Source organism: Maylandia zebra, linkage group LG16, assembly GCF_041146795.1.
Source record: "Maylandia zebra isolate NMK-2024a linkage group LG16, Mzebra_GT3a, whole genome shotgun sequence".
NCBI classification, from domain to species: Eukaryota; Metazoa; Chordata; class Actinopteri; order Cichliformes; family Cichlidae; genus Maylandia; species Maylandia zebra.
Window position 1 is genome coordinate 11,056,819 of NC_135182.1, and position 26,951 is coordinate 11,083,769.

The window sequence follows — 26,951 nt, forward strand, 5'->3', positions numbered from 1 at the left end:
TTTCTTCTTTGCTCTGAAGAGGAAATGGGCTTGGCAAAAGGCCACAGGACCCAAAACAAGTCTCATAAAATTTCATGTGTGGAAGATTTTACGAAAGAAGGTGGTGCAGTATGTAACCTGTCTACTGATGACTTCATTTGAATTGTCATGTTGACTGAAGGATTTTGGAGTCACTAGTTCATCATCTAAAACTTAGGTTTCTAGCAGTATTGAAAATAAATCATTTTGTAGAAATAACATAAAAATTGTCTAATGAAATTTTCTTTGTATCATTTTTGATTTTCATTAACCTGTCAGTAATGACATTAGATCATGAATATATCACAGATGAAGGAAAAGACCTGATAAGTCATTAAAAATATTCTAGTAACAAATCTTATGGATCTTATTAATTGCTAATATAGATTTACAGTTTGAGGGTAAAAAGCTCCACTGTGGACTGGAACTGGTTTTGCAACATTTCTCATCTTGCTTTTTGCATCTACTTAAAAAAAAGAATAGTTACCAGTTCTTTGGTGAAATTAGAATACCTGCTGAGTAATGCAAGCACTCCCATGTGTTGGTGCATGTGTGGTATTTGCAAAGTGCTCCAAAGACGACGACGACGACGATGATTATAAGAGTTTATCGGGGAAAACGTCTGTGCTGACTCACTGGTACTCTTTAATATTTAAGAGGACAATTCAAAAGAAAATGTCAGAGCAGAGTAAAGAGTGCACATTTAGAAATCACTCAAAGACTGTATTTCAGTTTTGTGAGTCCCGGTAAGGATTAAAAGCCTGCCTGTAAATGCATTTGTGAAATTCATGTGAGGAAAAGAAGTGAGTCTTTCATTATGTTCATTACGTGCAAATATGTGTGTTAATATAAAAATTTAAAAGATATTTATGTTAAAATTAGGAAATTTCGGCTGCAAAGTGTCTGTGTGTGTCTGTGGAGGGGGGGGGGGGGGGGGGGGGGGAGGAATTTTGTGCTTAATTTGAGGGTTTTATTAGTCTGTTACTGGCACTAATTAGCAAACAAAATGTGTCTGCTTGCTACATCAACATCTTTAAGAACGAAACTAGCTCGCCGGTGCATTAGTGGTTCTCTGTGTCGGGCCCCTTCCAGGGTGTGGAGGGCACTTGGATCTCGTGTCTCAGGGCCGGGGGCTCAGTCCGCTCTGTTGTAGTCGGAAGCCGGAGGATCCTGGGGGCTTGTGGCTGCGGCCCCCTGTGGCTTCTGCACTGTGGCTGCTGGTTGAACCAACCCCCCCACCACCAGGCCCCTGGTGGGCCTCTAGATCTCCTCCATGCCTGCTTCATGTCCTGGAGGGCAGGGCTATGGCTCCCCACACCCACTATTAGACACTTACATGGAGAAACCTTACGAATACAAGTCTGCTCACACACACTGGCGTGTGACAAGACAGAGACAGAACATCAGTCAGTATCAGTCTGCGATTGAATGGAGTCCAGTTGGCAATTACATGCCATCTGAGATAATACGGCGATGGGTTTGAAACAGAAATTCGTAAATTCCTCCATAAATAGTGGAATTGACTGAAAGTCCAGAGGCAGAGAGTGTTGAATGCTAAACTTCTGTGTGAGCAGATGGTTGCCTCAACTACTTGCTGAATATGAAAAAATACTTGTTTTGTTTTGCTTTTTTTTTTTTTTTTTTTTTTTTTTTTACCTCTTTGCATCCGGTTGTTCAGTCTGACGTCACTAGCCGTGTCTGGGTCTAAACTCCGCTGCAGGTCCACATATCAAACGATCACTATGGCATTACTGAGAGTTGAAAAACTGTCTAAAGTCTTTCATCTTTAATAAAATGATCAGCGTTCTGCTCTACCAGGTGTAACAATTGAGTTTAACATCCAGGCATCCATGAAAACGGAATTTATGACATTTAACGGAGTTAGAAGTTAGCAGGAAGTTAGCTCGCTAGCTTCTATCTAAATACAATATAGCATGTCCTGACTGCGGGGTTTTGGAAACAAATTAAAACGTACAGCTCTGCTATCACTTCCAGCATAAATGAAGACAGAAAACTAAACAGCAGTGACGTTTGTAGGGTTACTGAAGTTGGGCTAGCTGGTATATAATGATGTGCTACGTGACCGCTAGCGACACAGCTATGTTAGCATAATATAAACAAGCTAACTTTTTTTCCACTCGATAAAAGTTAACGTGAGTGTTCTCGGTGGTCAGGAACAAATGTAATCGCATGGCAGGATGCTGTAAAAGGACCAAACTTCAGCCAGTAGAACAACTGAGATAATCCATCCACAATACGAGGTTAGTCATTCATATACTGCTGCATGGGCTGGGCTGTAGTTACATCCTAAGGTTTTAAAAACTGAGCTTAAATAAATGATTAGTGGTAATAAAAGCCGAGGGAGGTCAACAGGGATCACTGACTGTTTTAGGAGCTTTTTGAGATCAAATAGAAGAAAATACATAACATTAAACATGTTAACAACACAAAAGCCATATTAAATGCAGACTACTTTAGACCCGGAAGTAGGATTCGTCGCGTCATCACTGAACAACCGGATAGAAGTTACTATCCCATTTTTACTCTGATGTGACTGAACTATCAGAAACCTCCACTCATAGCTGCATCCTTAAACTGTATGGGTACAGTGCACAGACACACATATTGGCTAATTAGTGGAAAATAACACCAAAACAACTGGAGGCAGTGGACCACACAGCAGTCCATGTTATTTGTCAGATAATTACATTAAAATGCTCCAAAAGTTACTGAACTGGTCAAGGGATTCAGTTCAGTGACTGCACTGTTAATGAGGTCTCGCAGATACAGTTGCCTGTTTTGCTATGTTTATTCAAAAAGCAATCTAACAAGAAGTAAACAGATCAGTTTACAAACAAAAAGCATACTGAAAGGGCCAGCCGTCTCATTGACTTCATGAGTCTGAGCGTAGCTGTGGCTTTGGGGGATATTACACAGCTTTGGTGTTGGCTTTGACACATACATGGGTGTAATACCAAGTACATGCAGTGATTGAAAGTGTGGTGATGGCTAACTGTTTTTATTGATGCTAGAGTGCATAGAATAGAAGTTCTGCAGAGTTAGCTAGTACACTAATACAGCTGGAACATCTATGGTGACAAATACAGATTTAGATGCAGAAAAAGAACGAGTAGTAGACACATATAAGCCACGTCAGCTGTCACCACCACACATCTCTCTTTAAACAATATCAATAAATACATGACAAAGTCTCAAATTATCATCTCGAAGTTGTAGCAGAGCAGGCAGGGGTTTATTTCTTTAGCCGCCCAAAGCAGAAAAACTGTATTTGAAGGAAAAATCTGTTCACCTGATACGTTTTGTGTGTTTGCCCTTTACAAACCTTTATGGAAGCTAAGCGGTACTTGGCTACTGAATGTTCCAAGCTGTAAAAAAGTGAGAGATTATCATTGCAATCAACCCTCTTAACATCTCTGAATGTACTTACTTCCTAATAAATACATTGTTAAATTCTAGATATTTCTTAAATATGTCTATAAAATGTCTACAGTTAATGGCAATATTAACTTCTACTACAATCTGCACTGTGTGAAATTGAGTTGTCCTTCTCACTGCTTCATTGCAAATGCAATTATATGATGTTACACAATGTTAAATATAGAAACAGTTGGAAAAATGGACTCCCCTCATGTCTCACAGTGGTTTGGTCTTCAGCCTGTCATTCTTTACTAAGCTCACCTTTTGCAAGCATGTAAAGGTTTTGGTATAACACGTTGGACATATAATACATTCTTCTTTATTTTACCACTTACAAAAAAAATTATTTACAGTTCAAATCCAGTACAAATTTATCTGTCTCACTACAGAACGCTTAGTTCCCAGAAAACATTCTCAGGACAAAATCCCAGTACTCTAAATGACAGCTGTGGCCCCGACCACATGTTCGTGATCCTACATCATCCTGTGACTACATGCTGCTACACAGGCCCAGACACATGCTCGCTGCATACATCGCTCTGCTTCTGCAAAGCTTTCCTGGAAATAATTATAATAGGATTCGACATCCATCGAGAAAAAATGGCACAGTTGGAGACTAGGGGATCAAGAAGCAGGGGCTGGTGAAACAGTGGCCGCACAGCAGATGGGAATTAACTAGAAGTCTGGATGTAAACATGAACATATTGTAGTGTATATTTGGTTTGTGAGGAAAGTTGCAGCCTAGATGTCTCCTGCTAGATTTGAAGAGCTAGAAATTGTCAATGTGACGTGTCCTATTTTTAAAACAGCACTATTTATACATCTCTTTCCTGTTCTAGTATTAAAAATAAAATCCGCTCGCTCGTATGCCCACCTCTACACCTCTACTTCCTCCAAATACCAAAAATGGGCATGCCGTCCTGCCAGTGTCCCAGTGTGAGAGCCTGATGGCAAAATAGCCCACTGTGCTGGTTCTCACCTCACTGATGATTCCCGCCTCATCAGATCTCTATGCGCTTTTGACTCTCAGGCAACCAGCACTGTTACTTTCTCAGTGAGGTAGAGCTAAGAATAGACTAGAACAGCCTCTTACATAACACAGCTACAGTGCATTCTGGGATGGGATGGCATTGCTTTGCCAAGAAACGGGCAGTGAGAATTGTTGCTGCTGTGCTGCACTATTTTCTCTGCTGTGCAGTCAGTACGAAGCCACAGAAAAGTCATTTTAAACAACGACGCATGTGAAATGCTGATTCTGGGGAATTTTTGAGAAAACCTTATTTTTTCTCTAATGACATGAAAACATCTAAACTGAAAAGATGAGAAAAAAGGAGAAAAAAAGGACAACTATCACACATATTACCCGCTTCATATTTGTATTCTTGGAATCTATTAGAGGAGCTTTGCAAAATATATCTTATATTGGGACTTGATGCAGTCCTACAGTTTACTCTCTCTTTGAAAATAGCTGGTTTAGTTCCCTTCCTCCTAACTTTACGATAGCTCTCTTCTGATTTGCTGCTCTCAATAGCAGAAAGGTCTAAACAGCAAGAGGTTGGGGCCTTAGACAGGGCGAGCTATCGCACAGACATACAAGTCCAGAGGAAAGATCTGTCTGATGTGGAGGATTTAGCATTTGGCACTTTTGGCTCACAGGTACAGGTGCCCAGTATAAATTTGCACATGTTTATCAGCATCCACTATTGTAACTCTGTATAAATATATGGAAATGAATATAAAATATCCTGTAATTGAAGCCTAAATTACATTTTAAGTAGAAAGACTGACATGAAAACTAAAATAAATCTAGCTGTAGTCCACATTTTACAAATAAATGTCACTTTGAGCATTTCTGCAAGGATCAGGTCAGGATATGTTCTACAGTTGTCTTTTCTCACATGTAGTAGCAAACAACCAAATTTGGTTACATTCTCACTAGCGAGTGTGGGGATCCTGGCATTGTAAAGAGCGGCTAATGATGCATGAGCAAAGAAAACTTCATACGCTTGTGTGAATTTGGATGCAGCTTTATTGTGATTTGCTTGATTGGGGAGAATTTTTGAGGGAATTTTTTAGTCCCTGCAATTGGCCTGGTGATAAGGACAAGTGGACTTATTGTTCTTCAGAAAGTGTTTTTAACCATGTAGCCTGAAGCTGTTCAGCTGTAGAGCTGTTACTGAAAGAATCTGGGATGTTTTCCAGGTAGGGGTTTGAAAAAATAGCCAAGAGGTTGAGCCATTTAAAAGCGAAAAAAACCGAATTGCCCAAGTATCTTGATTTTTCCAGGAGATTACTGTTTCAAAAGGGCTGCTATTACACTGAACCAGACTTTTACATAATCACAACATTGGATATTTGAATGAGGAGAGTACTGCTGGAAGCTAGAGTTATATTGGCAGTGTCTTTCAGAGTCAATCAGGCCTTAAAATGTTTAAAAAACCCACAAAAACTCCACAAGTGTCTGATGGCTGAGGTCTCTTTTGATACCACGAGTCCACAGCATCTACCAGCATCTTTTCAGCAATCACTTTGGGGGACCAAAAGAAAACTGAGACAATCCTCCTTTGTTATTGTTTTCTTGGTAAAGCAGAGAGGAAAACAGAGCAGTGTGAGATTGCATAACTCCATCAAGAAGTCAAATTCCCTCCACGCACGAGTCGAACCTGATATCTCAACTAGTTTGTGATATGTTCTTAAAAATGTCAAGATGGTGTTTCCCAATCTGTTTATTTTAGCTTGAAACTATTCAAAATACATCCAAAACATCAATGCCGAACCTTACTGGTGGTAAAACCTCACACACAATCATTTCTGAATGGTTTTGCTGACTTTAAGAAGCTCGTCATTTTTGTTCTCATCTGAGTAATGAGCTATTTATACCAAGAGATTATTTACAGTTTCCTTTCTGAAATAGCTGCAGCTTTCGTTTTGCATCAGCTAGAGGTGTGGGACTATAATTATAAGCAAACATATTTGTGTATCCTTCCTCCACCCACTTTCTCTCCTTCTCTCCTTCCTTCAACTGCCGGCCTGTTATTGTCTGAGGGTGGTCGGAGTTATGGCAGATGGTCAAGAGGAACTGCGGCTCACCTCGCCAGACCCAGCAGAGGTAAAGGTACAGGGGAGAGCACTTGGCCGTTTGACAAAGAACACTATGTTACTATGATCCAGTACAAAAATACATACACGCAGCCTGCTACTGAATCCTTGCCTGGACGTGTCAGGACCCAGATGGTAAAATTTCATATTTCGGTCCCAGCATTGTCCAGATACAAACAGCCATGAGAATTTTTCAAGACGGGAGAAAAACAAGCGTGGGAAAGAACACTTTATATTCCTCTTCAATTTTAATAAGCTTATAGAAATGTGTCATGTTTTCCATTCCCAGGAGAACGACAGTGATCGCCTCTTGTACAAGTTGTCATTCATTAACTTTGAGTAAATGTATCACTGAAAGGTCATCCGCTCTCCACCATACACTGAGCAGCTCTCCAACTTCATACAGGAACTATTTCCAGCCACACAGACTGGTGGGGGTGATCAGAGTAATTATACTCTGCTGTTTCTGTTATGTGAGAACACAACAGTATGCAGTGTGGATGCAATTCTCCTAAAAATAGAGTCCTTTGTGGTGTGTCACAGCTGGACTCCTGTTGCGCAGAGTGGGCGGGAGATGTGGCGGTGGAATTGTGGGTCTTGGGAAGCAGGGAAAGAAGAACGAAGAGGTAAGGGGAGGGAGAGAACTCCGATGTGAAGGGTGGATGAGGAGAGGCACAGTGTCGGACAAATGGGGAAAGAAAACAAATGAGTCATGAATGGAGGCCAGCATATACCTGAACTAGCAGCTTTCAGCAGTGACTACATCCTGTCATTGTCAAGCTAATTGTGTGTGTCACTGAATAAGGATTTATATTACATGACTCATACGACGGAGTAGTTTCCAACACTACTACAGCCACAAGCCACATTTTCTGTGACGTGGGGTTTAATCTTGAGCAAACAGTCTATAGTTTTAAGGTAAATAGAGAATGCCAACAGCTACTTTAGCCCCTGTAGCGACTAGGAACACAGACTTTGATTATTTTAATCAATAAGCTGACGGCAGTTTAAGACTACTTTATTAAACCGTTCTCAGTCTCAAGCTCTCAAATGCTGCTCTTTCGTGAGAAGCTGTTGTGGGTGCTGTAGCTTTGATGCACCTGCTATGGCAATACTAGATCAACAAAAGCAAATAGTTGAATTTGAAACACTGACAGAGGTGCAGACATTACAACACTGGCAACTGTTGGAAGTTTACTTTTATGTTGTTAAACCCACTGTTAATTTCCCTTTCCCTTTCTGTTCTGCTAGTTGTAGGCACGGAAATTTCTTTGGTTCAGGGTTAGAGTTATGCTCATAACATAAACTCTGCACCGATATAAAGGTATAACTTCTACATGTACTCTTGAAAAAATGTACCATTAGAAGACTGGAATGAAGACAAGCACTGCTTAGATTACTTATTTACTTGTGTCACCTTATAAAGAATGAGATGGTTCTCTCAGTTTCACCTGACATGCATAGATGTGAAGTTGTGTTTTCATCTGAGTTGAAGGGTGTGTACATTGGTGGTCATGTGGTCACGCTCTTTCACGGGTAGCATGGGGAGCAGCATTTTTTAATTGTGTTTTTGGTACTGAAATTTTGTAATCCATCAGAGCCAAATACTTCAAAGTCCACTAAATACTCCACTTCAAACACTTTTTTTTCCTATTCATGGCTCTTATTTATAGTCAATTTCGTTAATTTGATCATCTCAGACACACAGAGAAATCTGCCTGCATGTGCCAGTCAGTCAGGAAAAAGGCACAGAAATATGCATTATCAGAATACATGTAAATGTGCCACAGGTGGAATGCTGCTAAACATACTCAAACCTGTGATTTCATTTTGGATTGTGGCATCAATTATACATGTTGGTCACTGATGAATCATAGCTCATGTGCGATCTGTGCGACGCTACAGAAAAGATGAAATCTGGAACTGACAGAAACAAAATAAAAACAGTCGGTCTGTTCAACTGACTGGCTTAAAAAACACAAAAGACTAGAACCATTTGAGGGTCACAGCACAGTGTTTACATCTGCACTCCAGTTGGCCTCATGTGATGCAAGAAAAAGTTTTAAAAACGTCGGGCGATCCAATATCATGTGTGCATTTCACACGGGCTTCGTGCCACCAAACAGTCATTAAGGTTTGCTCCCGTACTTTCCGACTTTCCTGCACGTCACATCTTTCTGTTCCTTATTTCCTGTCTGCCTGTATTATTCCGCTCTACTATAATAAAAGGATTTTTTATCTTTTTACTGGATGTCACGAGTGTCACAGTTACACTATTAGTTGATCACACAGTATGTATTTGGCTGTTCCACTGTTCTCTAAACAGAGCAAATTAATCAGTAAAATAAAGTATTTTAGTTGTTTGTTTGTTTGTTTTTTCATCAAGCATCCGTCCACCTTCCAGCAAGCAAACAAGCCGATATTCTCCAAGGACTGTTTTATCTAACTGGATTTACTAGTAATGGTAAAATAATTGCATTAACGTGCTGCTACTGATTAATGTTGCCCATTACCCAGCACATTCAGTGTTCATAGTTTCAGTTCCTTTCACGAGAAGCTTGCGTGTCATATGCACATTGTGTTTATGCATCCTTTCCAGTGCAATTGGCAGCAGGAAGCTAAGGAAACTTGATCCAGGAGCATAAAGGAAATAAACAGGGGAGGGGGAAGATGGTGCGGAGATAAAAGTGGAGGAGGAGCGTGGTGATGTCCTTCCTACATGAATCCTGTTTCTGTCAGCAGCTCCAGCCCTCACTGTCTTCTCTCACTCAGCTGAATTTATCTCTCCACCTCACACAAAACTTGAATGCTTTATGTCCTCTTTAAATCAGTGAAATTTACACATTCATGTCAGAACAGCAGCCAGACGAGGTAAGGACAGAAGGAGGCACGTTACAAGATTACCGCTGTAATCCCCTAATTACACTTGGTCCTTATTTTATTTGGGTTAGTCGTGTTGCACGAGGGTGGTGCTACAGTTCTTCCAAAAGTGTAAACTAACTCAACCTGATTTTGTCAATGGGTACCTCACCTGGGGCTGAATTTTTGAGGTGTATCTGAGTGTGAAGTGCTTTATTAGACAGTAAGAGCAGAGAGGTTGTCAGAAGCAAAGGGAGAAAGAGGCTGGCACTGGCATGCAATAAAGGTCTCAGCTGGATGTGAGGTAGGGGCCGCATGCCTCACAGTCGATGCCTTAACCATAAACACATTTTTAACAGTTCTCAGAGCTGCAGGAAAAGTCACTACAGAAGTGTGAAATCTGTGCTGGGCAGTCAGAAACAAAAAGCCATATTCTAATCTATCTCAAGCAAAATGTTTGCTTCTTAAGGCTTCATCATTCCCGTTCATGAGCTAAAAGGAGAAGGCTATCACAGACATAAGCTAGTTACAACTTATGTCTGTTTCGAACAAGTGGTACAAGAACTGGAGAAATATCGATCACGCACTCCAAGAGTTACATTTTTGCAAACAGAATAATGTTTTCATTTTAATCATTAATAGCAGAACTGTTCAGTATTAACAGAGTATGTCCCCTTTAGGTAATGCTTAAAGAGGACCTACTCTTCCTGCATTTTTCCTCTTGCACTCTGCAAGGGCTTTGAATGATTCATGGTTCAGGTTGTCATCTCTTATACTGGGCCTCCGTGCAGGTATTCAGTTCATCCACCCTGTGAATGCCTTTTCCCTCCATTTACACTTACAACATTTAAACAGTAGATGGATTAGCAGAAATGACTTTCTTAGTGTTTAGTGTTTTGGCTTGTGGGGATGACTTATACACACACTAAATATGTTTCTTTGTTATTTTGTTTTTTGTTATAATATCTTGTTATTCTTGAAAGCAGTGTTTTTGTGGCCAAATTTACAGGTTTAAATACAACACTATGGAGTTAGCAGGAGGCTAGTCTGCCACATGTGTGGTGAATATTCACAGAGATGTGAGAGCAGAAAAAGTGTCTTGAACAGCAACTTGTAACCTGATCTGTTGGCTCGCAGAGAATATTAAAACACTGACCGTGTATAATATGAACAAGGACATCCACCGTTGTAACATAATATATATGACAGAGAATAAAGAAAAGTATGGGTCCCCTTTCAATTAAACAACTCAAGTGACTATTATTTATTATTGTTGTATTATTTAGTATGAAATCATAGAACGTAGACCAGAGTAGCAAAGGTGGTGAATCACAGGACTGAAGTTTCATCACTGGGGTTACAAGCACCCACCCTCTCTCTGGGTGACCCTGGCTGATTGCATTATCTACAGCAAATTGATTTAAAAGCTTTAGTTTATTGTGCCACAGAAGGCAACTGCCATAAACAGTTAATAGTATGATAAACAAGCAGCATAGACAGCGACAGAGGTCACACACACACACACACACACACACACACACACACACACACACACACACACACACACACACACACACACACACACACACACACACACACACACACACACTCACAGAGAAAGAGAAAATGCAGAGCCAGCACACAGTTTCTCTCTGGAGCTCAAGCACTCCTGTTTCTAAACCGCATTAGCAAGAGAGTGTAATTCAATAAAGGTTAAATCCCCAGAGACTGCTCTGGAGAACAGAGATTCCATCAGAAAGGTGCCAGCATGCACAATGTGAATGAAGTCACAAAGAAATAAACATATTCTGCTATAAACTACAATGGTGGGTGAAGCTAGTTAAAGGTACACACTTTTTTCCCACTGAACACCTGGAATAGAAACACATGGACGTATGTGCATGTTTATCTAACCTAAATAAAAGCACAACCCATGTCCATGTTTGTACATTGCAATGCAGTCAAAAAGAACCCTAAAAGGTTATGTTATTTATGATCTTGATGAACATGACAGATTTACATATTGTTAACTCTTCTCTGTCAGAGAAGTGCTGACTCAGCTCTTATTACATTTTTAGCTTTTTTATTTTGGTTAAACTGGATCATCCAGTCTACAACAACAGAGAATGGCACCAAAATCCCATGTTGGAAAGGATTAAAGTTAGCAATCACTGATTCTTCTATTATTAATCCTTTATAAATAGTAATCTTGATTTCACATCATACATCGCTTCTCACTCCAGCAACAACTAAAAGGAGCAGGCTTTGTTTCTGGTCAGTCTGTGTAATGAGATAAGGAAAATCACTTCAAGCGAGGACAGCTACCTCTTTGGTAAGAGGCCGGTGTTGTGGATTTGGGTCAGGAGTTCAAACCCTGGGTGAAGATTAACAACATAAGCTGAGTGCTCTTGCATTTACAGCGGTCTAAATAGTTATAGAGAGTAAAAGTCTAATATTTGGACATGTGGACTGAGCAGTGCCCTGCAGCCCCAACGTTTGGGCTAAAGACTGCAAACTCAGCAAACAATCTTAGCATCTTACACCGTACTGGACTTAAAATGCAGACGAGAGTGAAGACTGCAATAACAAACTCTGAATGCATAAAAGTGACTATTCATCATTTCTTCCTCCTTCAGTTTCTAGCTTTTCTCCTGTATTTTTGAACTCTCTGCTTCAGTGTAGCACTGAGATCTCCATGGAAACAAGGTTTAGTTCAGTCAGCAGAGATGTGCAGACTTATGTGAAAGAAACGAAAGTGGGATGGATGCAGAAAACCTTGGTGAAAGCACAGAGTGGGTTATTTTCTATTGTTTGTGGCCACTGAGGGGAGGCTCTGACTGCAGTCTTCGTGCAGACTGACCACATGCAAAGTTATACTGAAAGAACAGAACAGTAAAAAGAAACCAATCTCACACAGATTGTCACATTTAAAGCGTAACTTTATGTACTGGCCATTAAGCTTGAGGCACTTTTTTCCCTACCCGAACATTATCATCAAATTCAGTCAGTAACAGCTCCACAGCTGTGAGTGGGTGTACACATCCCTAATGACATGATGTGAATATTAATGTGGTCTGAACATTATGAGTGAAACACTTGTTGGGTGTTATGCAGTCTGTGATTGCCTATTAAGGAAAAAATAGTGAAGATTATGTTGGGTAGTTGCTTAGTAGCTACTGTACACAGTTCACTTTACATGAGGGAACATAAATGGTGAGTTACGGTTAGGTAATCATGAAGTCACGAGGGGTTATTGAGTAACTTCTCTGTGTGAGGAGTTGCTACATGATGATGCATAAAAAAGTGTAACTAATTATGAATGCCTCAGTAATGAAGGACCAGAGTTAACCAGAAATACTTATGAACAACTTAGGATGTTTCATGGATTTAATAATTACATTTTCAAACTAACAATAATGCCAGTATCACTGGAACAGTATTTCCCAGTCAGTTCTCTATAACTAATCATTATCTGCTCGGGTTAAGATGTATTTAGGAATTATATTTACAACTAAATTTGATTATTCTAACTCCAAATTATAATGCAAGATATTTAAGGCCACTTTAGATACTAAGTGCCCCAAGAGTATTTTAAAAAATACTCCACTAATATTAAGATTGTAACGCTGCTGCTGTATTTTAGTGACTCTACTGTGAATCTGAAAAATAAAACTCATTCAGATGTGAATTAGTCTTTTATTGTGGCACAAGGTTTCATTACAACACTTGTGTTTTCTTTCAGCAGCATTTGCAGGAGCTTTTAGTTCCCAGTAAGGATCACACCGTCACATTTCATAAGCTGGTTTGCATTAAACAAATGCATAAAGATGTTACTGGTCTTAGCCATATTGCAGCAGCCCTGGAGCCACTGGCAGTTAGAAGTGTAATGCTGGTAGTCAGTCACCGTCACACATTTCAAAAGCTGCCATGTCGTTACAGTCAAGATAACTGTCACATCTAATGTGTGTAACATAGCAACAGCCCTAAAACATGTAATTACAACAGTCAAATCCATTGTAACAAAAACTTACCCATCTTTTTAACCTCCCCAAACTGGGCACTTGCAAAGATGATACTGTATATAGTTCTTACAAAGGGATCAACCTTCTGTAGATTTCAAAACCTTCTTTTTTTGTTCCAGGCCAAAAAAAGCTGGGTGTTAAAATTGACGTCTATAGGGCGTGTTCAGTTGGCTTCACTCTGTTAGCTGCAGAGGTTACTGCTTGTAAATCTTACACACTTATTTCATAACAATTTAAATAGAAATATATTTCAATAAATTATAGAACAGGTAAAGGTCCTCCAGACCCAAATAAGTTATTATGATGTTTTTAAATCTTCAAAGGCTTCGATGTGGTGCAGCAGAAAAAAAAAACCTCTTCTCAGGAAACACTCAATGCAAGCTGAAGTGTCATTATCCAGACGGTCTAATAGCCACAGCTTCAACTATGAAAGCATTACTGAATAAACTGTTCTTTCTTAGGAAGAAGATGATGTGTAGTTACATGGACAGCAGTGTCAAATAAAAGAAAGAAAAAAAACAAACACTATCCAAAATTCCAGCTCAGGTACTTTCATACATCCTTGTTTTGCTCTTAATATAACTGTAACTTGCTGATTTAACAAAACAAAACAAAAATAGTAAGAACTCTTAATTATATCCAAAAGTTGCAACTTAGTCAGATTAATATTACTGTTTGGTGTTTAGAGAAGATTACACTTTAAATCACTTGAAATGCCAACACACAGTTTTTTTTAAGCCACTAAAGGGGGGTAATCACACACACTGTTACGCCCACTCACATCCATTAAGGAGCTCAGTCGGTCACAGTCACAGTGAGGTTACAAAAGCTTCTGGTGAACACAATTACCCCAACCACACACACATGCACAGGAAGGCAAAATGAAGGCAATGTGGAAGAGTGCTTCTGTCATGGCTGTGTGAAGGCAGACAGGGATGGTGGACCCAAGAGCAGGACTCACGGAGGCAGACGTAAACTCAAAACACTCAGCTTTATTGCTGCATTGCATCGGAACAGAAAACTAACTGAACTGAGAATGCAAAACAAAGTGAACAGGCAGGCGAGCTAGCAAACGGAACACACAGTGTAAGATGAGGGACGACGCGATGACGAGCAGGGGAAGAGGTGAACAGGACTAAGGGGAAACAGCTGGGAGACGCGGCTGACACTGATTACACAGATGAGACAGAGGACCACACAAAACTGAAAACACTGACATAAGACACAGACCTTCAAAGTAAAGCAGGGAGCTCAACGCACACGCAGAGACACAGACTCGAAACTGACAGAACAGGAATAGAGGGAGTAACGAACCGAAAACTAACAAATGGCAAATCTTAACAAAAGACCAGAATAAACAAGAACATAAGATAATGTTAACAAACACAAAACACTGAGTCATTAGACTCAGGACCGTGACAGCTTCTATTTTAAACAATCACATTCTAGTTTTTCAATAGTCTACTATAAAACCAGCAGATAGTTTTATAATCTCTATGCTCACCTTTTGTCAGTTGCTTTATCATTTTGGACAAGCCAGAAGGAGAGGACATCATTTTCTCAATAAATCTAAAAACCAAGTAAATTGTGAGCCAGTGGTTTGATGTGTTGTTATTTTGATGACTAATCTACAGAGAACACTGTACTTGTTTTTATTCAGCTTCATTAATTAAGAAGAACTTTGTTCCTAAAATGAATCATTCAGATAGTGACCACTCACCACCTGGACGTATCAATGTCAGAAAACTTGTGTTAATTGCATCACTGTCTCAGATCCAACAGTCACCATCCAAAGCACCCAGAGGCTGAAAGGTAACATGGATCTGAGGACACAGTCTGAAAAAATGTGTCTGCATGTATCGTCTCTCTTATATAATTCTCTTTATTTATTTACTCAGCTTTCTCTGACGTATTGTTGGGGTCATTCTGAAGCAGTCATCTATAACAGATGTTTGATGGTTGTCACTGTCCTTAAATGCCAGCACTTCCTGACTCCAGGAGCCACTAAATAAATAGAATGAATCTATTTTACATTTACTGTCCTGAGAAATACTTTACAGCATCTTTATTTCCTGGCAACTACACAGTGCCTCCATCTGTCTGACTAGCCTAGTGACAGTATTGTTACAGTAGCATAGTTTGCAAAGCACATTGAGAGATTATGCGTCAGTATCTATACAGAACCTATACACAGCACATCTATTTCTAAGTATTTTCTGTCTTAATAAAGACAGAAAACATAAGGGGATGACGGTGAGCAATTGTGCTGATGCTATTTGGAGATTTTCAGTTAAACTAGCTGATTCATTATAGAAACTATTCAGTCCTTTCTCTCTACAGGCGAATGCATTAGTAAAGGTGCTACATAGATGATGTGCCTATAAAATAAAAAGCTTATGCCTGTAATAACGACAGATGGCTAGGAAGCTGTGCTTCAAGAACAATGAAAGGTTACACTCAATCCTTCTTATTAAAAGCAGAACATTCTTAAATTTTCTATTGAGAACCTGTTATATTTCCTCTTTGAAAAAAGGTTTTGGATCTAAAGTACTCGAGCTCTGAACAGACAGTGTGTTGTTGGGTGATACAGAGGTGTAAGAACCACACAAGCATTTAAGAAAGACCTTCTAAAGGCAAATCTCAAAATTTGGTAGCCATCTTGGAACGAATCTGGGCAAATATTTGGAGGTAACACATTTAATACCAATGTGCCAGCAGCACATAAAAACTGTATCTGATGAAAAGAGAAAAATGCTTTACAGTTTCATAAGTTTGCCCAAAACAGTTGTAAAAAGTATTTCCTACAAGTTATAATTCTACTATGTAAAGTTTTAAGACCTTTTTCCTAAAAGGCTCAGTCCACTGTATGAAGCCTATGCTAACTCAAACTCTGATTCAGTAACCCAAGAAGACACTGTACTCTGGGGTTGAGCAGATGACCATATGCTACATGGTCACTATAGCAGCATGGGTTTGAGTCTGGCCCAAGGCCCTTTACAGTGTTTTTCTTCCTCTGTGCTCTGTCTCCTATTTGCTGCTGTCCAATGATGGTGAAAAGAACCTTAAAAAGCTGTGCTCTTATTTTGGTTGCTGTGTAGTTTAGTAGAAAGGAAAATAGTTCAGATCGGCTGATCTGTATGGCAGCCCACATCAACTATTGCCTTGGCTGATATTCTTTGTGTCAAAAAGGAAACTCATTATAGGTTGTGCTGCTCAAGCTGCTTTAACCTACAAGTCCTTCAAATCTGCAAGCCGCTTTGCAACCCAGCTCCAGCCCAGCTCCTCATTTCTTGCTGTTTGCGACTTAATCAGTGTCACACCTGTTGTCTTTGATGCCTGCTCTGATCTGCCTGCTGATTTCCTCTCTCCGGTTTCAAATATATCAATGTCACTGTCAAATAAATATACATATAAAATATATATATATAAATTATATTATATATAATTTATATAAATTATATATAATTAAGTCACACATGTGTTTTGGAGTGCTTTTCCCATTTAAGCCCCCACTTATCTTTAAATTTGCACACGGAAAATAAATCCAAAATTAAGTCCACAGCACCTCCACAACTGTGAGCCCAAAAGTAACAACTTTAAGATACTCAAGAGATCTTTTGAAGTACAGCAAATCGTGTCCTAATTAGTTAGTTAAAAACCCACTGACTCTTTTTTACTATTCATGTAAAAACAGTAAAAAACAAAAAAACCCATAAACAACAGCCTTAACTGTGAGTTGGTGGCATCATTGAATCTGTTTGAAAAACACTTAATGCAAACAAAATGTATACACCAGAATGGAAGCACAACAACTACTCCATCCACTTCACTCATAGTAGTGTCAGCCTTGGAGCAAATGGTTGTGGTGATGTTAGTGAGGGAATCTGAAGATGTTTTGCAGGTGAATCATACACAGTTGCACACATTTCAATCTCAGGGCCAGCTCGAAGAAGCTGGCTAAACATTTTGCCATAGCGTTTTTGTCCTTGTTCTTTGATGCTGCCTGCTTCTATGTTGAAGTTTCTGAAATCTGAATCTTTTAAATTATTTATCTTGAGCGTAGAAAGCATATCACCACTTGCTTTCAACAGCTTCTGGCTTCTTGCATCCTCCTTCACCTTTGACTCACCTTGCATGCAAAACTTGAGCTCTTTGGCATCTGTGACTGTGCTGGCCGGCATCCTGTCAGGAACCTTCTTGCTCATGCGGTTATAGTTCCTCCTCTTCTTGGTCTCCCCCCACAGGTTGGAGCCGCCATGCATACTGGGAATGTTGAGCACAGCGATGCCTTCTAAGGACGTGTTGCTGAGGTCTAAAATGATCCCATCACACTGAGGAGGCAACAAAGGACGTAATCGGTTTAAAAACAGATGAAAAGATTTCATGGCATGCTTATGACAGACACGTAAGGACACAAAAGTCTAACTATTCAGCTTTGTTCTTCTGTATTTCATTTAAGCTGTAGAATGACTAACACCAGGGTATTTATTAATATGCAATGCAGCCTTATCCCAACAGCCATCCATAATGCATGGAGTTCATCTGTGCAGAGATATAGTAATGATGCTACAACTGGAAATATGCATTTGAAATGTTTTCAGTGTGTTTTACTGTCAAAAGGCCTTCTCCATACCTTTTCAATGTGCACAGTAATTATCAGGACATAGTCAGGCCCCTCCATATCCTAAAGACCTTATAGTACCTTATTACCCCAACAGAGCACTTGGCTCCCAGACTGCAGGCTGATTCATGGTTCCTAGACTGCCTCAAAGTAGAATGAGAGGCGGAGCCTTCAGCTTCTGCTGAGTTCCCTCTCCTGTGGATCTAGTTCCAAGTTTGGATTCAGGAAACAGACAACATCTCTACTTTTAAGATCAGACTTAAAACATTCCTTTTTAAAAAGCTTATAGTAAGAGTTGGATCAGGCAACTGCTGTTTCCTTCAGGCAATATGCCTTCAGCTTATTCAGCTCTGGCTCTCTTTCACAGTATTCCACAGTTTCTTCCTTTTAAAAGGGAGGTTTTTCTTCCCACTGTCATCAAGTGCTTGGTCATAGGGACTTGTCTGAATTTTGGGGTTTCTGTACTGTGATATTTGAGATGACTGTTATTGTGAATTGCTACTATACATATGTATACTGATATATATATATGTACTGAATAAATCAATAACGTGTTTTATTTGAAACTTGTTAACATGTTAAGCTGATCTACACTGAGTTAAAAGGTCACAGATGCTTTAAATTGCCAGCCTCAGCGTGTAAAAGAATAAGAGAGTGATAAATAGAGTGGGTTGTTATGACTACGAGATTTATTCTGTCCTGATTCATCACGTGGACAGCGGCCAAGTGTACTGTTGTGTGATGTAACAATAAAACACAATAAGTTGGCCTACTGTCTATACATATTGAGAGGAATTAACTGATAGAAAGCCATTCCATTTGGCACTCCTGAGCCTCACTCTAATTTATGTATCTAACATCATCTAGATTCAGCAAATAATTCACCCTATGTCAACAACACATTGCTGTGACTCAGCAAGCACGGCTGAGCAGTGCTGAGTCAAAGCAGCCACACATGTTGGACTTCACTGTGTGCCTAAGGCATGCAAAGACAACACAGACGTGCTATCACCTAGCGTGTGAGTGTAAAACTGTGGAGCACATGTGGAACCTGATACAAGTGTACATACACACTGATGAGTGCAGAAACAACATAGCTGACTGCAAAACTCTTCACTCCTCTCATTATGAGTAACATTCACATCTTAAAAAGTTATAATCACCCTAAATGGCTTTACCAGTGAGTATGAGTGCATCTCTTTAAAGGTGACCTACTCTGTTCATCTCCAGCTCTATATTTTTATTCCTGGACTCTACTAAAGTAGCTATGCATGACTCACAGTTCAATTAACTATATTGATTGAAGTACTCCATTTAGTAATCATTTATGTATTTCTGTTGTAGGATACATAATATTCTACTACTTGTCTTTTACACTTTTGAATCAGTGGCAATGACATTGACCAAACAACCCAGCAAGTTTTATCCCAGTCTTTGGCTGTTTCCAAAATATGTCATCATAGACAGCTGTAGATCTGCAATTCAGTTCAATTCAATGTAATTTTATAGCGCCAAAATACAGCAACAGTTGCCTCAAAGTGCTTTATATTGTAAGGTAAAGATGCTACAATAATACAGGGAAAACAGAGAAAACCAACTGTGAGCAAGCGTTTTGGTGACAGCAGGATGGAAAAACTCCCTTTTAACATGATGAAACTTCTGGCTTAACCCTTTTCCGATTGAGGACCATGGCCACAGAGTTGGACATGCTGATTCTCGTTCCTGCTGCTTCACACTCAGCTATGAACTGTTCCAGTGTGAGCTGGAGGGCACCACCTAATGAAGCCATCAGAACCACATCATCTACATGAGCCAAGATTCTGAGACCGCTCAAGTGGAAGCCTTACATCATTAGGCAATGCCTAGAATTACTGTTGCTAGAAATTCTGAACAGAATCAGTGATAAAGGGCAGCATTGGTAGAGTCCAACACCCACCAGGAATAAGCCTGACTTATTGCTGCCTATACAGACCAAGCTTTTGCAATGGTTGTATAAGGATCGAATGGATTGTAGCAACGGACCATAGCGCGGCTGAACTGCTCCGCTATACAGCCGCTCCCGTCGCCGGCGGAGCTCCACTACCACCCAGGCATCACTTTCCAGCCTCGCCGGAGATACATCCATCGCGGGTCCCGCAGGATTTTCCAGACCAGAAACTAAATCGTTCTGGTCTGCTGCTCGCTGCCCTCGCAGGAACCCTGATCGGGCTGTCAACCATCGATCTCTAGCCCACCTGCCCAGGGCGCCCACCGCGATTAGCAAAAAAGAAGATACTCCACTCAACTTCGGTCTTCTAAACATTCGTTCATTGACAAGTAAGGGACCTCTCATCCAAGACCTCCTATCTGACCGTAAGTTTGACTTTTTCTGCTTAACTGAAACCTGGCAACAACCTGATGACTTTTCTCAGCTAAACGAATCTGCTCCTCTGGGGTTTGTTTACTTTTCTAAACCCCGCTGCTCAGGTCGTGGGGGTGGTCTCGCGATCCTTTTTTGCCAGCACTTGAAAGTCCTGCCAGTTAAGGTTGATACCTTTAGTTCTCTAGAGGTCCTTGCATGTGAGCTGACTGGACCCATTCCCACCATCATAGCTACTGTATACCGCCCTCCCAAACCTAACCCTGTCTTCCTCAGTGACTTTGCTAATCTACTAACCCATCTTTCATCTCTCTCCCCAAATGTGATCTTGGTGGGAGATTTCAACATTCACATGGACAATAACGACCTTCTGCTCACCAGAGACTTTTCCTCCTGTCTCGAAGGCTCTGAATTTAAACAATTTATCGACTTTCCTACTCACTCTAAAGGACACACCCTGGACTTGGTCTGCTGTTCTGGTCTTACTCCCTCGAATCTTTCTGCTACTGAAATCCCCATAACTGACCACTTCCTCCTTTCATTTAATCTCACTCTCTGCTGCTCTTCTACCAAGCCAACCCGTCTCATCTCGTTCCGCAACATCAAGAACATTGATATGGACATTCTCACTACCAGTTTACGGACAATGTTCAGATTCCGGACTTCTATTCTACTCCTGATGATTTGTTGTTATATTATAATAATTGTCTATGCACTGTCTTTAATTCTCTGGCTCCTGTAAAAACCCACTCTGTTTCCTTCGCTCGCTCTGCTCCCTGGTTTACCTCTGACCTCCGAGCTCTGAAGGCCAAAGCTCGGCAGCTAGAGCGTAAATATAAGAAATCTGGTTTAACTATTGATTCAGAAATCTATAAATACCACCTACTTCAGTATAAAGACTCCATTAACAAGGCCAAACAAAGCTTCTACTCTGGTATTATCAGTTCTTATGAGAGTAATGCAAGGACTCTGTTTTCAGTTCTCAACAAACTAATTCAACCCCCCAATGCTTTACCACCGCACTTCTATTCCTCTGAAACCTGCAACTCCTTGATGCTGTTCTGGACTACAAAAATCAATAACATCCACCAGCAACTCAGATCAAATGCTGTGTCTACGCCCTCTCCAGAACCTTTTCTCCTTTTTGAGCCATTTTCCACTTTTCATCTTCCTGATTTATCTGATATTTCCGAGTTCATATGTAAATCAAAGCCTGCCACATGTCATCTTGACCCCATGCCCACGGGGCTTGTGAAATCCTGCCTCTCTTCTTTACTCCCACTCATTTCTGCTATCATTCACTCTTCTCTCACCACCGGTATCGTTCCTTCCTTATTGAAGACTGCTCTAGTCACTCCTATACTGAAAAAACCTTCTTTAGATCCTAACAACTTTAACAACCTCCGTCCGATTTCCAATCTACCCTTCATTTCTAAGATACTCGAAAAAGTGGTTGCAGCTCAACTTCATTTACACCTGGTTAATAATAACATCTACGAGAGATTTCAATCTGGTTTTCGCTCATGTCACAGTACCGAAACTGCTCTACTTAAAGTCACTAACGATCTTCTAATCGGAGCTGACTCTGGTCTTCTCACCATTCTCGTCCTTTTAGATCTGAGCTCAGCCTTTGACACCATTTCTCACTCTGTACTTCTAAGCAGACTTTCTTCTCTCAGCATCTCTGACACACCCCTCGCCTGGTTTCAATCATATCTCCTCGACCGTTCCCAGTTTATTCAACTAAGATCATTCCGCTCTTGTCTATTCCCTGTCACCTCTGGTGTACCCCAAGGCTCGGTTTTAGGCCCTCTTCTCTTTATAATATACATCCTCCCTCTAGGTACCATCTTCCGCAAATTTCAAATTCAAATTCAAATTCAAATTTTATTTGTCACGTACACAGTCATACACAGTACGATATGTAGTGAAATGCTTGGACAACTGCTCGTGACCTAAAGAAAACAAAAAAGGAAAAGGCTATGAATAAGATAGGAAATAAATATGAAAAATTAAAAAGGGTAAATTTAACTAGGAAGGAATAAAATATAAATTAAGGTTAAAAATGAAATAACTGTACAACACAAATTAGAATGAAGGGTAAATTTAACTGGGAAAGAATAAGATAAAATATATAAATTAAAGTTGAAAATAAAATAACTGTACAACAAAATACACAATATAGAACTATATAAGAATGTATGAAGAAATATAAATAAATATATACACAATAACAGCAGCGTGATTTAAGTAATGAAGTGAAACAATGTCCAGAATGTCCAGTGTGTGTAAGAACTGTATGTGTGGGTCAGTACTGTGTGGTGGTGTGATTGAGAGACCGTATCGCCTGCGGGAAGAAGCTCCTCCTCAGTCTCTCTGTGTTGGTCTTCAGAGAGCGGAATCGCTTTCCTGACCTCAACAGAGAGAACAGTCTGTTGTTGGGATGGCTGAGGTCCTTCACGATCTTCCTGGCCTTGGTCCAGCACCGCCTGCTGTAGATTGAGTGCAGGTCAGGGAGCTCGGAGCGGATGGTGCGCTCAGCTGACCGCACAACCCTCTGTAGAGCTCGTCTGTCCTGCATGGTGCTGTTCCCGAACCAGGTTAAGATGTTTCCTGTCAGTATGCTCTCTATGGTGCAGGAGTAAAAGTTCCTGAGCACCTTGGAGGGCAGTTGGAAGTCTCTCAGGCGTCTGAGGTGGTAGAGACGCTGACGGGCCTTTTTCACCACGGTGTTGATGTGACAGGACCATGACAGGTCCTGCGTGATGTGAACTCCGAGGTATTTGAAGCTGTCCACTCTCTCCACTGGGCACTCGTTGATGACAGGGGTCTGGTAGTTCCTCTCCTGCTTAGTGCTGAAGTCCACTATCAGCTCCTTTGTCTTACTGACGTTTAGAAGGAGGTTGTTCCTCTGATCTTCAGTTTCACTGTTTTGCTGATGACACCCAGTTATATCTCTCTTGCAACCCTGATTCCTCCCTCCCACCTTCTTCCCTTACAGAATGTCTATCCGAGTTAAAATCCTGGTTTACCTCAAATTTTCTAAAGCTCAATGAGGATAAAACTGAGATCCTCCTTATTGGCACCAAATCCAACCTTTTGAAGGCAAACCATTTCTCACTCACCATCGATAACTCCACAGTTTTCCCCTCTCCTCAGGTTAAGAGCCTTGGTGTCATCCTAGACAGTTCACTGTCCTATAAATCTCACATCAATAATCTCACCCGTTCTGCCTACTTCCATCTACGTAACATGAACAGATTGCTTCCTTCTCTTTCCACCCAGTCTACGTCCATTCTTGTCCACAGTCTTGTTACCTCCCGTATTGACTACTGCAATTCTCTTTTGCATGGTCTCCCCCAAAAATCCCCCCATAAGCTTCAACTGGTTCAGAACTCTGCTGATCGCATTATCACCAGAACCCCCTCCTACCAGCACATCACCCCTGTTCTTCAGGAACTTCCTTGGCTCCCTGTGAAATTCCAGATAATTTTCAAACTTCTTCTGCTCACCTTCAAGGCCATTCATAACCTCGCTCCTCCTTACCTTTCTGACCTGTTAACCACCACCTGTTCTGCCCGTTCACTTCGTTCTTCTTCTTCTACCCAGCTTACTGTACCTTCCTTCCGCCTCACCACCATGGGAAGCAGAGCTTTCAGCTGCTCTGCTCCCAGGCTGTGGAGTGGAACTCTCTGCCCCCAGAAATAAGAAACATTGGTTCTCTCCCCCAGTTTAAATCCCAACTCAAAACTCATCTGTTCAAATCTGCATATTCACTGTGAATCCACTGTTTGTTAATTTTATCTTGTGCTTTTATTTTATTGTTCTTATTCTGCCATTGTTGTACTAAGTGTTTTATCATATTGTAAAGTGTCCTTGGGTGACTTGAAAGGCGCTCATAAATAAAATTTATTATTATTATTATTATTACCTCCTACAGAGCAGCCCGCGGGACACGGTCAAATGCGTTCGTCAAGTTCACATAACGCTGGTTGGGTAAACTCCCATGCACCCTTTAGTATCTTTGAGAGGACGAAGAGCTGGTCCAGGGTTCTACGACCGGGACGATAACCGCATTGTTCCTCCTGTATCTGAGGTTTGATTAACGAACAGCATCCTGACATAGACATTCCCGGGGAGGCTGAGGAGCGTGATGCCCCTATAGTTTGAGCACATCCTCCGGTACCCCTTCTAAAAGATGGGAACCACCACCTCAGTCTGCCAATCCAGAGGTACCATCCATGATCTCCAATCAAAATTATAGAGACTTGTCAACCAAGAAACCCTGCAACATCCAGAGCCTTCAGGAACTCAGGGTGAACTTCATCTACCCCAGGGGCCCTACCACCAAGTTTTAACTACTTCAGTGACCTCGCCAAAGGTGATCGGCGAGTTGTCCCCCTCATCCCCAGACTCTGCATCCTCTATGGAAGATGTACTACTGGGATTAAGAAAGTCCTCGAAGTTTTCCTTCCATCGCCTGACATCTTCAGTCAAAGTGAGCAGCGCTCCACCCACACTATACACAGTTCAGGTAGAGCACCGCTTTCCCCTCCTGAGTTCTAACAGTTTTCCAGAATCTCTTCAAGGGAGTCCGAAAGTCTTTTTCCATGGCCTCCCCGAATTCCTCCCACACCTGTGTTTTTGCTTCAGCCACTGTCTGAGCCATTTTTCACTTTGTGGACGGGTGGCTCTGCCAGTTGTCCCCAGCGCACTTTCACTATACATTTACGTGCCCCAGGTTAATCCAGCATCCTCCCCTGCCACCTCATCCAATTTACCATCAGTTGGTCATCAGTTGAAAGCTCAGCACCTCTATTCACATGTGTGTCTAGAACAGTAGTTCCCAAACTACCGTACGCGTACCCTCGGGGGTACGCAAGTGGCTGTAGGGGGTACGCGTGGGTTGGGGTTGGAGTGGGGATCAAAAGTTTTAAAAGCCGAAATTTGCGCTAATGCAGTTTTTTTTGCCTGTCAAATACATGACTATATACCACCCTCTGGTGTTCAGCAAAAAAATAGCTCTGACAAAATACATGGGCGTGATTTGCCCAAATGACTGACACCTAACAGTTGAAGTTGCCTCCAAGCATTCAGTGCAGCGCGAAAATGGACAAGTGGTTAACAAGAAAAAAAGGCCCTACCACAGAGACACCGGCCACAACAACCAATAAGCTCATATCTGAAGATGCATTTTCCAGTGACCGCACAGGTGATTGTTCAACAACAATGTGTTCGTCAGATTTGGATGCTAGCAGTGCTAGCAGGGATGTATCTGTGGTTACTAGCCAAGTGGCTAGCATAGCTGGAGCCAGCCATGTGGAAAGTGATGAAGTGTCTGATGCGGAGCGTCAAAGTGGGAGAAAGCATGACAGCACGGACTGTAACACAACCTCATCAAAGAAGCGCAAATATGATGACAATTATATTTCGCTGGGGTTTACGTGTATAAATATTGGTGGATTTCCCCGGCCACAGTGTGTTATTTGTGCAAAAGTATTGTCTCAGAACTCAATGAAACCTTCACTTTTGCGCAGACATTTAGAGACAAATCATCCCCATTTGAAAAATAAACCAAGGGAATATTTTGAGCGACAGCTAAAATCACTTTCAACAAGTAAAACCTGCATTCAGGTGCCAGATCTTATGAATAAAAACAGACTACAAGCATCTTACATGGTCAGTTACAGAGTGGCTAAAAACAACAAACCCCACACTATTGTGGAGGACCTCATTCTCCCTGCTGCTTTAGATATGGTAGGGACAATGTTGGGGGAAAAGGCAAAAAAGACGATACAGTCCATTCCATCATCAAACAATACTGTCTTACGGCGCATCAATGCAATGTCAGAAAATGTTTTACAGCAGCTACTTCTGCGCATACGCCACAGTGAATGTTATGCAATACAGCTAGATGAGTCCACGGATGTGGCTGGCCTGGCGCATCTTCTCGTATATGTGCGCTACATTCATGAAGGAACCATCAAGGAGGACATGCTGTTCTGTAAACCGCTGGAACAAAGGACAACTGCCGCAGATATTTTTCAAAAGCTGGACACATTCATGAACACACATGGACTCGTGTGGGACAGATGTGTTGGCATCTGTACTGATGGCGCACGGGCCATGACTGGGAGACACGGAGGTGTGGTTTCGCGTGTGCAAGCAGTCGCGCCAGATGCCTCCTGGGTACACTGCAGCATCCACCGAGAGGCTCTTGCTGCAAAGGGAATACCTGTCCGTTTGAAACATGTTTTGGACACGAGTGTAAAAATGGTTAACTTTGTGAAAGCCAGGCCGCTGAACTCCCGCTTATTTGCTGCGTTGTGCAATGAGATGGGCAGCGAGCATGAGACATTATTACTCCACACAGAGGTTCGCTGGCTATCTAGAGGGAAAGTGCTGACCCGTTTCTTTGAGTTGAGGGATGAACTTAAAGTTTTCTTCAGTAACCATCCCTATGAGCTGTCTGAACATTTGCATGATGAAGAGTACCTTACCTGCCTGGCTTATCTGTGTGATATATTTTCTCGTC

The 26,951-nt window shown here is 41.1% G+C and overlaps 1 protein-coding gene across 3 annotated transcripts in view; it reads right to left on the minus strand.

Annotated features, from left to right (window-relative positions):
• dgkg (diacylglycerol kinase, gamma) overlaps positions 1-26,951 on the minus strand; it is a 166,255-nt gene that overhangs the window by 13,064 nt on the left and 126,240 nt on the right. For all 3 annotated transcript variants that reach the window (XM_014410488.4, XM_014410489.4, XM_014410487.4), the window contains one exon: positions 17,566-17,767. In XM_014410488.4, coding sequence (XP_014265974.1) covers positions 17,566-17,767 — 202 coding nt within the window. The remainder of the gene's footprint in view (positions 1-17,565; positions 17,768-26,951) is intronic.